The sequence below is a fragment of the Hyperolius riggenbachi genome, chromosome 1 (assembly GCF_040937935.1).
Source record: "Hyperolius riggenbachi isolate aHypRig1 chromosome 1, aHypRig1.pri, whole genome shotgun sequence".
NCBI lineage: Eukaryota > Metazoa > Chordata > Amphibia > Anura > Hyperoliidae > Hyperolius > Hyperolius riggenbachi.
In genome coordinates, this window is record NC_090646.1 from 96,123,724 (window position 1) to 96,141,877 (window position 18,154).

Genomic DNA, 18,154 nt, shown 5'->3' on the forward strand with positions numbered 1-18,154 from the left:
ACTACACAACCATACCATAAATTGCTGTTTGATCTAAAATTTTTGGAAGCAGGAAATCGAAGCTAATGCAAATATCGGCTATTAGGCGGTCAAAGCAAAAATTTGAACGTGGGATAATGATTGTTTTAAAAATTAGAATGTTATAGTTTTTGAATGTTTTATTTTACACATTATTATTTTTGAAAACTATTAATTTTGAAATTGTGTTTTGTATTTGCAAATATTTCTGTTTTGAGAAATTATAGTTTTGAAATGTATCGTTTTGAACATTATAAGGTTAGGAAGGGTGGTTCTAAGCTTTGGTGTAAGGAAGGGGGATTTTAGGGATAGGCGTCAGCAAGGGGGGTTTTAGGGTTAGGCATCAGGAAAGGGGCTTTTAGGGTTAGGCATCAGGAAAGGGGCTTTTAGGGTTAGGCATCAGGAAAGGGGGTTTTAGGGTTAGGCATCAGGAAAGGGGGTTTTAGGGTTAGGCATCAGGAAAGGAGGTTTTAGGGTTAGGCGTCAGGAAAGGAGGTTTTGGGATTAGGCGTCAGGAAGGGGGGTTTTAGGGTTAGGCATCAGGAAAGGGGCTTTTAGGGTTAGGCATCAGGAAAGGGGGTTTTAGGGTTAGGCATCAGGAAAGGGGGTTTTAGGGTTAGGCATCAGGAAAGGAGGTTTTAGGGTTAGGCATCAGGAAAGCAGGTTTTAGGGTTAGGCGTCAGGAAGGGGGGTTTTAGGGTTAGGCATTGGACATAGCAGGACTTTGAGAGTAGCATTTACCAATGTTTTACAATCATTATTACCACTGTTAGTATTTATCATTTTCATTTGGCACCCAAATCACACAAGGGTATTTATCGTTTACACTTATATTGGCTTCACCCTGCGCCCATTTTTCCTTCTGCCTCTATTTCATGCACACAATTTTTACAACAAGTGATTGATATGGCAAATGGGACTTTTTCCCTTATCTGAACAGCAGCACTACTGGTGAAATATCTTCTGTTTAAATATTTCCTATTTGAATTAAACCACCCAAAAAGCACACAGTGATCCTGTAGTCTTTTATGACAAGTACACTTAAATATTAGAACAACAACAATAATTATAACAACAACAACAAGAAAAATGCAAAGAAAAACTTCATGAAGGTTCACTGTAGTGAGCATAGATTACTGTATTTTTTGGACTATAAGACTTTTTTTCTCCCCCAAAAGTGGGGAAAAAAGCAACTGCGTTGTATAGTCCAAATGCAGGAAGTTCCTGACTTGTGAATGCCTGCCAATACGAACCTCCAACCCGCCGCAATGTCGGGGACTCCCTGTACTGTGCCCATGGAGAGGAGTACACAGGGGGACAAACGGAGGACACAGAGGGGACACAAAGGGGCACAGAGGAGGACACAAGGGGGACACAAAGGGGCATATTGGAGGTCACAAGAAGGAAAGAGGCGGCAAAGGTGGACAAAGGAGGACAGAGGAGGACACAAGAGGTACAAGGGGGCATGAGGTACAAAGGGGGCATAATCAACAAGATGTCCCTTCACCATAGATGCACCAGGTTTAGTATATATTTTTCCCCCTGGTTTTTGTCCTATAAACCTAGGTGTGTCTTATGGTCAGGAGTGTCTTATAGTCTGCAAAATACGGTAGGTATAAGATTTTAATCTATAACTTTTTGCTCTTTAAATATTATAAGCCGCAAAAGTTGTAATTCTTCTTATTCCTCTCTCTAGTTGGATCTCTGAATCGCAGCCCCTGAATGAACTTGAAAGATAACTAGAGTGATACATTACTTGACAGGCAGCTTCAAAGATAGCGAGTCACCTTGAGGGACTATAGATTGAAAGTGCTTATCGCTGTTGACACAGCAGGAAGTATAGAAACACCTACTAAACTTCATGCAATCTCATTTTTTTCAAATACAGTCTCTGTGGGAGGGAAAGAAGCAAATTTTCCATAGTTTTAATAGTGGATTATAAATGTTTTAAATTAATATATTCTGGGATTGGATATACTGTTACAGTCAGTAATGCTTCAGGTTAAGAGCGAACCTACAGTCCCTATTTTGTCCGCTAGCCAGGGACTACCCGTATACTGGAAGTTAATACTTAGTAGTAGTCACTGTATGGTTTGATGTCTGAGGTCGGAGTAAAAGTGTTCAGGAGGCTGCAGAAGAGTATTGCTGGGAGAACATTAATACATTTACTGTAGTTAAAAAGGTTTTTCTACTCACCATGTTCATCCAGCAAGATGTTATCTGGTTTAATATCTCTGTAAGAAAAGAAAAACGTGTCAGTTCTATTTAATGCTAATTAAACATGGCAGCATGTTGGCTAGCTGGTTAAATCATCTGATTATGTTTATATAATTCCTTTGTGAAGGGGACTGAATTTGACTTAGTTTCCACAGACAGATCCCTAAGTGCTCAGTGTGTGGCGTGACAAATCCACAGGGCATACATTTGAAATCGGCGCCGGTAGACTTGGGCGCAGGATACCGCCGATATATGGCTGATCCTGCTTCTGCACAAGTCCGGGCCGTCTTAATTACTATTCCTCCTCCAGGAGGATAGTGGTGATTGCCGGAGGCTGAATTATTGTGTTTTTTAACCAACTTCAGCTCCGTCTTCTGACGGCACCGACGTTACTCACTGAGCGCTGCTCACTTGTGATTCCCTTTGTAGTCTATGGTGGCGCCGGCTGCGCCCAAATCTAGAAGCGCCGAAAAGCACTGCTCCGTCCACAGGTGAGGCAGGAAACTGTGAGATACAGAAGAGGACTTTTTGCAATACCTGTTGTTGTGGTGCAACAATGAGGACACTCCCCTAGCAGCAATTTTTACTGATTGTAGAAAGCCAGGTACAGGTTATGAGGGGCTGGTCAAGCCAGCTGTCGTGGGCCTTGCTTCCCTGTTCCTCCTACAGCCCACTATTTCAGCACTGAGTCCTTCTACTCGATAGTCGATATGAGCCATGCGATCCAGATGCCAATGAGTGTATCAAATGACTGTCATCTGATGGCCACTAGGTCAATGGGATGCAAATAATTCTGAGTTGATGATGTAGGATTATTTGGATCGTAGGTAGAGCAACAGCACCAACCTATGTTAAGAATATTTTATTACCAATAAAGGCACAGCAACTTAGTACAGAGTGCAGATCAAGATGTCCAGGCTGGTGGGTGGCAGGAGTGGGTGTGACCGAACAGCTAACAGCTGCATCCTGTGGTTTTACACTTGGTCACAGTGGCATAGTACATAACATAGGATTATGTACATTTTGTATGAAAATGTATGCAGCGTGAAAAAGGACCAACTGAATTTTACCTTGGCAGGATTCGATTGGCCCATTTTCACGCTGCATAAATTTGCATAATGCTGCATCAACTTGGAATTACCAATTGCATCTCGCTGACCATCCCTAATGGGCATCCTACTAAATATGGAGTAACCTGGAAAATTCTGCTAAACATGGTCCATTCTCCTACATAATTATCTCTATTACTATTTATCTAGGTCTGACATCTTCCACAGCACTTTACAGTATGTAGTCTTGTAACTAAGGCCCCGTTTACTCTTAATCGGTTGGTACGCATTTTTTTTTCTTCTCCATAGCAGTGCATTGGGAACAAGATTTCAGTTAAAACGCGTTAAGTGTGAACCGAGCCATTGGAAGACATGGGACTTACTTTGAAAATCAGTTGTCCTTTCAGTTATAACTGAGAGCAACTGATTAAGTGTGGGGCCTAACTGCCCCCCCCAGAAGATCTCACAACCTGCATAGAACACAGGAGAACATAGTTATATGTCCATCATACTCTACACCCAATACACCCAATTTTTATGGGGAAGCCAGTTAACTTATCTGTATGCTATTGGGATGTGGGAGGAAACCAGAGTGCCCAGAGGAAACCCAGGTTGACAAAGGGAGAACATACATCTACATACCTTGCAGATAGTGCGCTGGCTGGGATGGGAACCAGGATACCAGTGCTGCATGGCAAGAATTCTAACCACTACACCACTGTGCTCCCAATGTGCGGAATAGAACAGGAAGCATGAGTTACACATAACCACTACTGATGGCAAAACTTTTTCCCAAGTTGTATATTTCCACAGAAAGAGAAAGAAACTGAGCCCATTAAAGCAAGCGTCAAACTAATCACTTAGCTGACAGCTGGTTAATTAACCAGCAGCATGAGGTTTGACTGGCTAAATTTAAATGCATCCATGGTTACATGAAGATTTAAATTTTAGGACAACTTTTTTGCATGTGATGTGATCACGTGACTGAACTAGTCATTTGATGTCAGTGTACAACTTAAGAATCAGATTAATTTCTACATCCTGTGTCATTTCCCATGATTTTGCCTTCAGGAGAAATTTCTGATGAGGCAATAATCACCTGCAGTGGCGACAGCCACCAATGTTTAGAGGGAAAAGTAGACAGTCTTTTGGGAGCCCTTAAATGATTGAGGCTAGGAACACACTAGGTAGAAATGCTTGTGTTGCAGAAAATGCATGCGTTTTTGCCGCTAGGACAAGACAAATAACATTTATATTGCGCTTTTCTCCTTGCGGACTCAAAGCGCCAGGGCTGCAGCCACTAGGACGCGCTCTATAGGCAGTAGCAGTGTTAAGGAGTCTTAACCAAGGTCTCCTTACTGAATAGGTGCTAGCTTACTGAACAGGAAGAGCTGAGATTCGAACCCTGGTCTCCCGTGTAAGAGGCAGAACCCTTAATTAGTAGCTGGATCACGTGCGGCCAGCGGGAGCAGACAGTGTAGTGTCTGCTCCAATGGTCTGCTCTGATCCAGGATGCATTACCCCCAAGGGCTATATGAGGAGATACATCCCCCTGCCCTGGCTTACTGCGGACTGCACAGAAGTGCGGACCACTTACTGCAATGGATCTCAGACATCCGTTGCAGGCTGACAAGTGTGACCGGTTCTTATATATAAAATAGGAGCTGTGTCAGTTTAGCAATGAGCGGAGAACAGACAAAAAATGTCAGTTGTCAGCTTAAAGAGGAACTCCAGTGAAAATAATGTAATAAAAAAAGTGCTTCATTTTTACAATAATTATGTATAAATGATTTAGTCAGTGTTTGCTCATTGTAAAATCTTTCCTCTCCCTGATTTACATTCTGCCATGTATTACATGGTGACATTGTTACTGTGGGCAGGTTATGTAAGCTGCTCCTAGCTGTTTTGGCTGTTGCAGACAGCTGTAAACAGCCATTTCCTGTCTGTGAACATTGTTACATTGTGGCAGTTTGCCCAGAGTACCGCGGTACTCAGAGCTTCTTGTGGGAGGGGTTTCATCACAAAATCAGTCATACAGCGCCCCCTGATGGTCTGTTTGTGAAATGCAATAGATTTGTCATGTAAAAGGGGGTATCAGCTACTGGAATTAGAAAACAAACACACTACCAGTATATGCCGTTCAACCACCTGATATTTATTGAGAATCAAAGGTTTTTTTTAAAACTTGATTAATAATAGTTAAGTCTGTAAAAAAAAGGTTTTTTTATAGCACACCATAATAATGCACAATTTTTCATTAAACGGGGTGTTACCCCACAATGTCTCAAACAGAAAGTCTCAGGGGACTGTGCACAGACCAGAATATAACCAGTTGACCATATCACTCCCTCAACATGGGGAGAGGCGGGCACGGACACCTACAATGCCAAAAGATTAAAGCATCTAATATGCTAATTGCCCGTCAAACGTGTCCGCATCACCCCATGCACTAATATCACAGTGGTCAACAGCAATAAAAATGTGCCCCCCCAAAGCCCCCCTATGCCCCCCCGCAATCACAACACCATGCCCTGCATGCAGACATCCACATCAAGATACCAACTAACATGGGTCGTCACCCACGGAAAAATCATGACACTTGAGAACACAGTCCATGAGAGGCATATATGAAAAATATCCCACGGCAAGTCCTGCTTTCAAAATTCAATGGCATGAGATAAAGTTCCACATTAAGAAGATCGTCATAGAAAGATCACTATATTCCTTCAAGAGTCTTTTCAGACCATTTAAGGATGGTGCACCTAGCCAGTTTGCTGTAATATAAAGTTATAGGCCTATGCGGACAAAACAGTTCAGTATTTCAGCCAAGCCATATATCGTGACAACGAAGTTTCCATGCATGTAATACTTCACCATAATTGGATATACACATGAACTTTGCGGATATAGATGCCGTATGCACTGTTTCACATAGTTACCACCTCCTCCATTGATGCGATATGCAGTGTCCGCATGGACGGTTTTTAGCCTGCCCAACTGACCGCAGTGTCCACGATGTGTATCTGCGGGAGTATCAAACTCAGGGCCTCAGACTTGTATTACCCCGGCCAAGCGGGAGTTCAGTCCTTGAAAGTATACGCCATAATTCCGGGCACCGTGCTCCGATCCGGCGGGAGGGCAGAGGGGGGCAGAGAGGCACATCTCAGCGCGTGACGCAGGCCTACATCGACGCGTTTCGCCCCGCCCAGGGACTTCCTCAGGACGTACGTTTTAAAAAAAAACCTTTGATTCTCAATAAATATCAGGTGGTTGAACGGCATATACTGGTAGTGTGTTTGTTTACTAATTCTAGTTTTTTGACCAGTGCATGTACCCACTTGTTTAGCACACCCTAGCATGTACACTTTCTGTGTAGTAGGTTTTTGTTGGTATCAGCTACTGATTGGGATAAAGTTCAATTCTTGGTCGGAGTTTCTCTTTAAGTGGGAATGCAGCCTAATGCAAGTCTAGAAATGCATTTAAGTGCGTTTCACATTATGTGTTTTTAAAAAAGCACAACTTGCTGCATAATTTTAAAAAATGCATGTAAAACGTACGTAAAGTATCTCAATGGAGACGCAGAGGTATGCGTTCGTACAAGCGTTGTTTTTTTTTGCAAATATGCTTCTGTATTTTACTTCATTGATTATTGCAAATAACATAAAACTCAAACCTGAAACGCACCAAAAATGCATAAAAACGCATGAAAAAAACAAACGCAAGAAAAACGCAGCAAAAAATGAGAATGGTTTTCTGCACTGCTGAGTGTGATCCCAGCCTGATTGGCTATTTCCATCCAAAGAATCTTTGTCTGGTATGTATTTTTGTAAAGGTGATGTAATTTATCAGAGAGTTCAGGGTGCTCCTGCACTCCCACAATCCACTCTTCTGTGCAAAAGAACTGGGGGGATCCATTGCTGGGCTCACTCTGTGAGAAGCATGAGTGAGTGCTCCTCGTTGTCTGGCTGCCATGATGCCAGACACTGACTACACCGCTCTACAGGAAGTTGTAATAAATCAGGAAACTGTCAGAAATGTTGGTGAAAGAAGCACACAGGCAAACAAGATTAAGGCCTCATTCACACTTGAAAGCGCAAAACGACGGCAGGAGTGATTTTTCCACGATTTAACACGGAAAAATCACTGGACACTGCAGCGACTTTCCCGCGATTGCATTTAGTGCTTCTATAGCACTGAAACGGGATTGCCAGGAAATCGCCTGAAAATGGAGCAGGCTACGCGTTTGCGTATGGCGAAATTTGCGTTCATCGCCAGCAATTAACGCAAATCGCCCAAGTACGAACGGGCACATAGGGTATTATAGTACTAGCGCTTACAAAAGCGCTAGCACTTGAGCGCTCTAGTGTGAATGGGGCCTCATAGCTCCCAGCATCCCAACTGCCCCTCTTTTGGAGGGACAGTCCCTTTGTTCCTCTTTCTTCCTCCTTGGTCCCACTGGTGTACAGATCTGTGTAAATATATGTATTTTTTCTACTGAAGATATATTTAATTGGTTCTAAACTTTATTCCCATTCTTTAAATTGATATATTTCCTATTTTTAAGTGTTAATATGAAGGACAAAGACCAGGATAGAAAGGACCAGTGTGGTTTGAATTATAAAACAACATATTTTTCTTATGAAATATTTATGGTATGCATGACTAGGGGGTGTGCCGGGGGCATGGTCAGGGGTGTGGCAGGGGCGTAGATGAAGTGTCCCTCTTTCTCATCTCAAAAAGTTGGGAGGTATGAAGATTTTGCATTTCTATGCGCTTTTCTGCACATTTACTACACACACATTGAAGTCTTTTGCTGTGTGCAACGCAAACAAATGTAGACAACTATGCGTTGTGTTACAGAACTGCCTTGCAACGCACAGATTATTATTATTTATTATTATTATTTATTTATAAAGCGCCAACATATTCCGTGGCGCTGTACAATGTAAGAAAACAAACAAGGGATACATAATGATACAGACAATGATATACATCAAATATGAACACTGATACAAAATACAGAACTGGTGATTACAATAGTAAATTTAACATGATGACTAAAATGTATAAATGTCTAACAGATGGATGCTAGCCTATGGAAGATAAACTGCTCACACTCACAGTACACATAACATAACATAACATGAAAGGATGTGTTTTATGTCATGTGCATATTTTTTGTGCGTTTTTGCTGTGTTTTTACTGCATTTTTGGTGCATTTGCGTTTTTACCGCAAATGCATTTTTCAAGCATTTTGCATGCATTTCGCATATGCGTTTTGTATGCGTTTTACAATTGCGTTTTATGCAAATTAATAGGGAGACAACAGGAAGCGGAAATACATCACAAAACAATTTTTTAAAAATAAAAATGCATAGCAAAACGCATGGAAAACGCATGAAAAATGCATATCATTGCATTTGCATTTTTAATTATGTGTGTTTTTGAGGCGTTTTTGCATAGCATGAAGAAAACCCACCGTTTTTTAAATTGCATATGCGTTTTTAATATGCGTTTTTTCCTGCGGCCCATAGACTCCCAATAGCGGCAAAAGCGCAGCGTTTTCCGCAACGCTAGCGTTTCTGCCAAGTGTGCACCCAACCTCAACATAGCTGAAACGCGGATTGAAAATCAGCATTCAAACGCGCAGATGTAATCAAGGCCTGAATCATTTACTCTCCACAAAGAGTGGATAATTATCAACAGGCAGGAAGTCTGTCTGTGCTTCAGTAATGTTTTCCTTCAGCAGATTTTTTTTCAACATTTTTACAATAACTCCCGATGTAAATTACCATTCCCATAGGCTTAGCTAACTTGCTCTGTATCATTACTAACATATCAGTTTTTATCCTCGTTACTAAATAAAAATGAATATAGTATCAAAACCATAACTAATTAGACCCGAGGAGAATGAGAGGCTTGGAGTTACGTAGGAAGGAACCATATTGTGTTTGTTTGACGTTACTATAGCTTAACTGGTAAAATAATGTTCCCCTAATAATATGTCTGGGGTGTTGATTACCGTACCTCCTACGGCGAGAGAATAGATATGTATAATAAATCTCAATTTTAACAATGGACACTTTTGATGGCGCATGCGGCTGATGTGGGAGTGCGTTTATGTCAAGCTGAGCGTCTACATAAAGCAATTAAATAAATGATCATAGGCTTCCCAGCCTGGAATAACCTCATGGTGCGTTCATTCACGGCAGCGCACTCCCTGTTTGTATGCAGAACATAACTACATCTAAAATACAGATTGCCCTCATTTTCAGTAGAAAAAAACCTTGAAATAGGTTGCAATGTCATTTCAGCTTTTTACTGTAGTGAATCTCTGAGGTATAATGCCAGATCAGGCCTGTCCTTTCTTCCTCCTGATTTAAACTCATTTAAAGGACACCTGGAGTGAGAGGGACATGGGGGCTTCCATATATATTTCCTTTTAAAGTAAACCTGTAAGGAAAAATTCTCCACTAGGGAATACTCACCTCGGGAGGGGGAAGCCTCTGGTTCGCAGAACGTCTCCACCATCAAGCTACGCACACACATACGGCAACAATCGTTCGTTGTGAACGACGAATGTTCTTTTAATTGACGAAAGAACCACCTAAGTAAAGTTAGCTTTTAAAGGTGTGTAACGATCTGATCATTTGTTAACGAACGATCCAGAACAACGTCACATACTGATCCTGGAAGTGACATCATAGCAAGTTCCACCCGCACGTAACGAACGGTTCAAAACGTACGTTACACTGTAAAACTAACATTACGTATATTACATTACAGTACAAGATTTCATACTGTAGTTATGTAGGTAGAGCATTTACATAATATAGCGTTGACAAAACATACAAAAATACACTCTGTCCTGTTAAAATGACAATTATGGTATAATCCTGTAGCAATTAATGTGTCACAGGACACATTCATAGAACGAGCGTTACATCACGAAAAGCAACTGTTGCGCTTGCACATTAAAATGAAAGGTTCTATGGAGATATTACTAAATGCGCATGTCAAGCCTGGTACGAACTACCGTTTTGCTAACAATGTACTACTATTGCAAACGATCGTCGTTTAAAAAAATTCGCCAAGGCAGATCTTGACTTAATGATCGTTGGATGTTTTTTTTTAAACGATCGTCGTTTAAAATAATTGGGGAACAATCGTTTCAAACGACTATAGTCGCATGTGTGTACGCACCTTTAGGATCCCCAAACAGTGTGCGCTGCGCACAGGCACAATAGCTGCTTGCTGATCGGGCTACAGCAGAAACAGCAGAGTCCGATCGGCAAGGAGCTACTGGGCTTGCATGACCTCATTGGTGGCAGCCGTTAGTGAGCCTGCGTGAGCCGCCAACAAGACTTTCAGAGGGGCACTGGATTGGCAGGTGCCTGGGGCCCACCTGCCACGTTCTTTGACCTCTCCCTACTTCAGCTTAGCCAAAGGACCACAAGGGGGTGCCAAATCTACAACCTTGCCTAGCTCCCCATTACATCTTAATCCATCTCTGTCGAGCAGTGAGTTAGTTGCTCTGCAAGTCACACCTCTGGGAAAGATGGTTCCTTAGCTGATAGGCCTTACAAGTTATTAACTCGAATAGGCTTCAATCTCATAAAGTACAACTACAGAAATGGTAAAGTACAGCTTCCAGCAGAGTAAAGTAAAAATCTAATAAACTGCTGATACTTGTAGCTGTTTACATTAGTACATGCAGGGCCGGATTTGTACTTTCCAGCGCCCTAGGCCGGCTGTCACCAACCCCCCCCCCCATTCTGTCCAACTCTGACTAGTTTGAACGGGCCCCCCTCTGTTTTGCTGCTTTGCCCCGTTCAACGAAGAAGCAGTGCATGCTCTGTCCACTCCATGTAATTTTGCCCTCCTGCCTGGATGCACAGCAGGCGATAGTGTTCTGGGCTTGCATACTTCAGAAATGACGCTCATATATGAGCAGCACTTGTCAAGTATGCATACCCATAACACTCCCTCGGCTCCTGTGCACATGCATACAGGAGTGCAAAATCACAAGGAGCCCCAGTGGACAGCGCTGCTTCTTTGTCCTCTGTGCTACTTGCTGCCATCAGAGCCACAAATAGGGGACAGTGTAGCACAATGCAGAAAAGCCCATCCAACACAGAGAACAGGTAAGTAGAAGGATCCGACACTACACACGCTGGCATACATGTAGTGTAATGCTAGGTACACATATTGCAATTTCCTGACAGATTTACTGTCAGGTCGATTGATTCCATCATGTCTGATCTAATTTCAATTTTTCGATCAATTTGCTTTTCACTTCTATGAAAAATCATTCAGAAAATTGATTGGAAAGCAGATCGGACATGTTGGAAATAGTCGATCTGACAGTAAAGCTGTCAGAAAATTGCATTGTGTGTACCCAGCATAAGCTCAGGTGTACTTTACACAGTGACAATTTAGCACTTAAGACAGATTTTAAAATCAGTCAGCAGGAAGTTTTGTAACAGAATAACACTTTTTATTGGCTAACCAAAAGAAAAACAGTGAGCCTTTGGTTAATGAGCCGTCTTCAGACTGTGTTACTGTATACAAGATACTGCACACAGCTATATAAACAGTCAGCAGGAGATGCATTGATTGTTTTGTAAATATAAATAAATGTAACACAGTTTTAATTCTGTTTCAAAACATCCTGCTTTCACTGATGGTCAACACAGTACTTTGCTGGCAAAAAAAAGCCAGGAAAGAGTTAAACTGTAGAAAGAATGTTGTTGGCATTCTCTAGGAGGAAAAAAAGCCATAAATTCAACAGATCTGAGGTCTTTAACAGCACTGACCTACTAGTAATAAACTATCATCAGTCAGGGAGGGGGAGAGCTGCTAATTCCTGCCCGTGTATGCGTGTTGCATGAAAAAACTAATCGGAACTCAAGAGTTCTGCTACTTGAGCCCATATATTTTTCTTCTCACAGCAGATTGTTTGTCCCCTCTCATCATACAGGTGACAGCAGATGCTGACTGCCATAACACACACTTTGCACAAGTAAGAGAGATGCAGGGATCTCTGGAATTCAGGCAGACCAGAGCAAAGCAAGAGTGGTGATTTACTTTGACATGTGACCTCTTATCTCTCCAAGTCCTGCGCCCTGCTAATTTTTATCGCCCTAGGCCACGGCCTCTGTGACCTTGCCAGAAATCCGGGCCTGAGTACATGCCATCGCTTTCTGAAACCTTCTGCATAGAAATCTGTGATCCTATAAGCTAACTAACCCCTTGACAAAACATGGCTGTCATTTTGGACTACTGTCTATAGATGAAAGGGAAGTGTGTCATCTCCCCACACACATTCCTAATCCTCACTGATTGGCTGGGGGCAGTTCAGTGTGACATAAAGTTGAAATCTGATCTATGCTCTGCTCACATGTGTTTACAAAGCAAGCTAGACAGTGCAGTTTCTAGAAGAAAAAAAAGAGTAAGGGAGGAAATGACATCAGGATTGGTTTCAGTCAGTAGAAGTAAAAATGGAAAATACCCAAATTAAATATTTTTCTTTTTATTTACTATTTAAATGTCACTGAAATCAAAACATACACAGTTCAAAAAATATGTTATCTAAGTAAAACAAGTATTTATCTACTTATATATGTGATTTTTTCCTGGAATAGTATGGTTGTCCCTGCTGCTTTAAATACCCAACAAAGCACTTAGATTATTTTCTCACTTGATATGTGCCTTGATTAATTTTTTAAACTTTTAAAACTTGAAGTCACGATGAACCATAATATCATCAGAGTATAAACTTGTAAATTTTAATTTAATCACCCGGGCAATGTGTGAAAATGCTAATAAAACCTTCAAGGGATTAAGTACTTTGCTGTTCTTTGAAATATTTCCTTAGATCAAAAAAGTTAAATAAAAATAAAAGAAAAGAAAATCTAATCTTTCTTCTTCTTTTATCAAATGGAATCAAACGATTTCATTAAATAGACCTATGCCAGACAATTTTATTGCTTTATATGCCAGAACAGATTGAGATTTATGTTTCAATGTAATGTAATACAATACAATAATAACATTTGTAAAGTACTTTTCTCCCATAGGATTTAAAGGGCATAGATATGTCTCAGATCAATACACAGTTGTAGGGTAGACAGTGTTACAGAGAAAATAGTTAAGTGTTCATACAGTATATACCCGACAAAACAGGTAGCTTTTCAGTCCAGGGATAGAGCTGTTTTGATTGGGTGTGGAAAGGAGTTCCAAAGAGTAGGGGCAGCATAACAGAAGGCTCTGGCTCCAAAGGTTATGCTTTATGTGTATGTTTTCATATATTTTAATTATTTATTTACTATATTTACCTTTAACTACTGATCTTTTTACTTTTAACTTCTGTTCCTCCGCAAGTCCCAACGGTGTTAATTACTATTCCTCTACCCGGCCGCCATGGATAGTGGGGGAAAGAAATCATTCGTCTTCCAGCTATTTCTGGCGGCCAAATTACAGTGTTTTTGTAGTAATTTGTGCTTCGTCTTTAGACGGCATCCAAATTACTCACTGAGCGCAGTTATAGCTGTAATTCCTTTTACGGCCTATGGTGGCGCCGGCTGCATCCAAATACCACGCGGTGGTGATGTGACGATGACTTGACGTCTGACGCAGGCAGCCCAGGAGGGGTCAAGGAAGGCGATTGCGTTGGAAATCTTCTTCTTTCATTTGGCAGCACCGCGAAGCACCAGCTCCCTAGCGGTTATGTCCTTCTGCCTGCGCCCCCTTTCTTCATCTACTTGCTGGTCTGCGCCCAGGGTGGTTGCCCTGCCCAAGAAGCAGCCCTGATTACCATGAATTACCATGAACTTACGGCTATCTGTATGTCTTTCCATTATCTTAGTGTGATGATTTGCTCAGCTGCCTGTGCAGGCAGCCAGCCTTTTGACCATTGTGTAGGTTTGCATGTTGCAGGACTCTGGAAAGAAGAGCTTCTGTCAGTTTTGCAGCTTGTGCTTGCAGAGGAATTTGCATACGTTGTCATGCAAATTGCCCGGCCACATTCATTGGAGGCGTGTACTATAAGTACTATGTCTTTCCCACAATGCTTCGCTGTTCATAAGGATTTCGTCCTATGTAACACTCCTGGTGGGGTGTCAGCCTTGCTCTCTGTTTGAACATCAGCTTAGAGTAATTCCTAAATCTGCGCTAGGCAGATTTCCCTAGTGCTGTTAGGATTGTATTATCTGTATTGCCTGTTCTGTCTTGTCTTGCCTGTTTGCCATTGTCCTGTTCCTATGGTGGTTGACAGGAAATGGTTCTGATCTCTGTTCTTGGAGTATAGCTGGTGCAGCGGTTGCTACCAGCTATCTCTTCTGTTCTGTCTCCTGGGATCACACTAGCTACTTTTCGCTAGCGCTGGGGATCCTTCTGTTCTGTCTTCTGGGATCGCGCTAGCCACTTTTCGCTAGCGCTGGGGATCCTTCTGTTCTGCTACTCTGTACTTGGATCGCGCTAGCCACTTTTCGCTAGTGCTGTGGATCCTATCTCTCGCTTGTCCCTGTTTTCGTGTGTCTGTCTGCTACGCTTGCTGGAGGCTCGGTGAGGTAACCGTTAAGCAAGCGCTCGCGTCCTCTGTTTCATGTTTGTCTGTAAATGGTTAGTTAGGCGTGCTTGTCTCTATTGTGCTTATCACGTGGAGACCGCGCATAACCGCGTGCACTGTTGCGAATGAGTGCGGTGTTCGCGGTTAGCTAGCATTTGTTATTTTCCGTATCTCCTCATTGTATTATTTGCTGTGCCTTTGCTAACTTCGTATTCTGTTCTGATCTGCCTTGTGTCTCGTCTGGCGATCGCACCTCTCGCGATCGCGTTCCTATTTCATATCTGCTGTTGTGTGTATGCAGTTGCGGGGTGGCGACTGGATTGGCACACACACATACAACCTGTCCCTTTGCTCATTCTCATTCGCAATCGCCTCTTGCGATTGCGTTCTGCGTTTCGTACAATTCCTGTCTGGCATTTGTGGAGGTACAGAGGATTGGTTCCTCTGCACTCCCCAGCGCCATCTGCCGACAGGAATTTTCCCTCTACGGGTGCGTAGCACCTTTTGCTGGGTTCCTGCAAATTATACGCTTGTGGAGGATTTCCGCCGTGTCAGCGCACGCGTTGTGCGCTGATCACGGGGAAAGTTCCACAATCGTTACACTTAGCATTGCATTAAAGATTCAAATACTTCTGCTGTAATGATCAGTGAATTCAAGGCTACAAATCTGACACCAGCATCTTTATTGTCCCTCTTAGTCACTATTATAATAGGAGATGACTAATGAATGTGAAGGACTTGCTTGGCAGGAGGTAGTGCTACAGCACAGATACTTATAAAGAGAAGGTATGATAAGATCCCCAGGATTTTCTCATTGTGCTCCTGGATTGTACAGCTGGAGTACTTTTATCTTCGTCAGAATATTTTTATCTTTATTTCTAGGGAATCATTTTTCTTAATCCCCCATCCTCTTACAGAGGCAATCTGCACAGCGCACTCCACCTGTTACAGAGCCCAGCTTCTACATAATTGGATGACAACGATACATTTTTCTGTGAAGTTACAGGGACCTATTTAACTACTAACCTTCTTCCACCAATTCAGAAGTCCATCCAGCAAATCAGGTGTTTTTGAAGATACTCTTGTTATGAGTGTGAAGATCATGACACTTGTTTTACAGTATGTCCCTTGCACTCGAGCTGTGATGGTCACCAAGGGCAGGGAGGATGAACATTTGGTAGACTCCAGGAAAACTTTACTAGAGTGCCCAATGATTACGTTTCTGTATGAGACCTCTGCTGCCAGGGCCAATTTAAGTGGCACGGGGACCCAAGGCAGAAGTAATTTGGGGTCCCCCTAACCAGTGGTGCAGAGGTCGCAGGGAGCACTTACCACATCTAGGGCCACGCTCCTCTCCCCCTTGCTCCAGTCCTCTTCCTGCAGCAGCTTGCGATACATCAGAACACTGCGGCTGCCTGACACTATACAGCTCCTCTGTCCTCCGTGATCCCACATTAGAGGTCTCTTACTGTAACCCCAGTGGCACACATGCACCGCACGACATACATGATCCTGGCACATGTAACAGTAAGAGACCACTCATGTAGAAGTACAGAGGATCTGTATAGCAGCAGGCAGCCGCAGTGTCACACTGCAGAATAAAGAGGACCTGAGCAAGGGGGAGAGGAGCGGGGTGGCAAGATCAGGTACAGTACTGAAGTGTTAGTGTAGAGAAGTGAAGTGTAGTGCAGTACAGTGTAGCAGTGCAGTGTAGTGTTAGTGCAGTGTAGTGCAGTGCTGTGTAGCTTAGCTGGTTGGGCAGCAAGGGAAAGTGTAGTGTAGTGTAGCATGTAGTGTAGTGTGACTGGTGGGTGAAGCAGGGATTAGTGTAGCTTAGATAGAGTAGTTTAGAGACAACTTGGGGGGTCTATAAGATGCCCCTGCACTATAAATGAACCAGGTTTGGTTTTCTTTGCCCCGATTTTTGGCCTCTAGAACTTAGTGCGTATTATAGTCCAGAGAGTCTTATAGTCCAAAAAATACCATATTTCATGACGTAAAGCATACCCGAAGTAACATGTGACATAATGAGATAAACATGGGTGCATATAGTTCTAGCCCCACTAAGATATTGTCTAAAGTCCTTTTCAGTTTTCCAGTATAGGAAGAGATAAAAAACTAGAGCTGTTATCTTATTTGTTGAAAACAAACAAACCTAGAGCTGTTATCAACGTAAATGAGCTCTTTGAACAGCTCATCAAATTCAGTCCGGTTTCCTAAAAAGTAAATAGAAGCTAAAACAGCGGAGAAAACGTTAGATAAGGCAGATTTGTGGGTTGTTGTTCAGAAAGAAGAAGCCTAAACTTAAGCCATTAAACTGAACATAAAAATATGAGACTCAGCTCTGTGTTTAAATTTTTTTTGTAAAATACATACAATTACTCACCTCATAAGGTTATTTTTACTTCAGGTTCACTTCAACTATTTTGTGCATCCAGCCTGTAGGATACTAGCACTGTACTGTTACTTGTTATACTCTGGCTGGGTAATTCAGTCAGTGATCATCTTGTCATTATAGGATAACTTTGCATTAGTGGTGCTGTACAGAAGTGCTCAGGCGATGTCCAGTTCTTAAATTACACAGTTATATCTCACAACAATCTAAAGGCAATTGAAAAGTACTTTCTGTTTATCCCTTATCTTTCTGTCTGGGATTGTTTTTCCAGCTCCCTAGCAGTTTGGAGCAATCAAAATAACCTTGCACTGTTGCCAGTAAATAGGTTCTTTCAGCAAAAATACAAACAAACCCACAAACTTCTGCCAAGTTAGTAATAGGGCTTCTTATCTCCTCAAGGTGAAGTCCATCAAGTTTTTTGTGCAGTTAACAGGTACATTTGAAACTGAAATGCTAGAGAGAAGCACAGAAGTCATTTTTGCATCCCGTATATAGTGATGGACGAACATTGCAATGTTGCATTCGTGAATTTTACCACAAAAATTTGCAGAAATTCGCGGCAAGCCCCATTGATTGGCAGGCAAACATCAAAAACATTCAAGGCATCTCTGAAGCCAGAATTTCTTTTAAAAAGGTGTACAAAGTGCCCCACTATGGCGGAGGGGAATCAAGGGCAAAATGTTCCTCCAAAAAATACGTATTTTATGCAGAGGCTTTTTATTCATACCTAAATGCCAAAAACCACATATAGTTTCAAGATTTTTCAAATAAAGGTCTTTAGAATGGCCGCTGTGTGTTCCTGCCTAAAAATTGTTATGAGCAACCAGTGCCTGAGATACCTGAAAAATGTACCGTAATTACCAGCTTAAAACATTGTTCTTTGCAGCCACACTGGAGTCCTGAAAA

At 42.1% G+C, this 18,154-nt stretch overlaps 1 protein-coding gene across 2 annotated transcripts in view; it reads right to left on the bottom strand.

Annotated features, from left to right (window-relative positions):
- STK32B (serine/threonine kinase 32B) overlaps positions 1 to 18,154 on the bottom strand; it is a 258,548-nt gene that overhangs the window by 98,147 nt on the left and 142,247 nt on the right. For both annotated transcript variants that reach the window (XM_068277282.1, XM_068277271.1), the window contains exon 5: positions 2,215 to 2,252. In XM_068277282.1, coding sequence (XP_068133383.1) covers positions 2,215 to 2,252 — 38 coding nt within the window. The remainder of the gene's footprint in view (positions 1 to 2,214; positions 2,253 to 18,154) is intronic.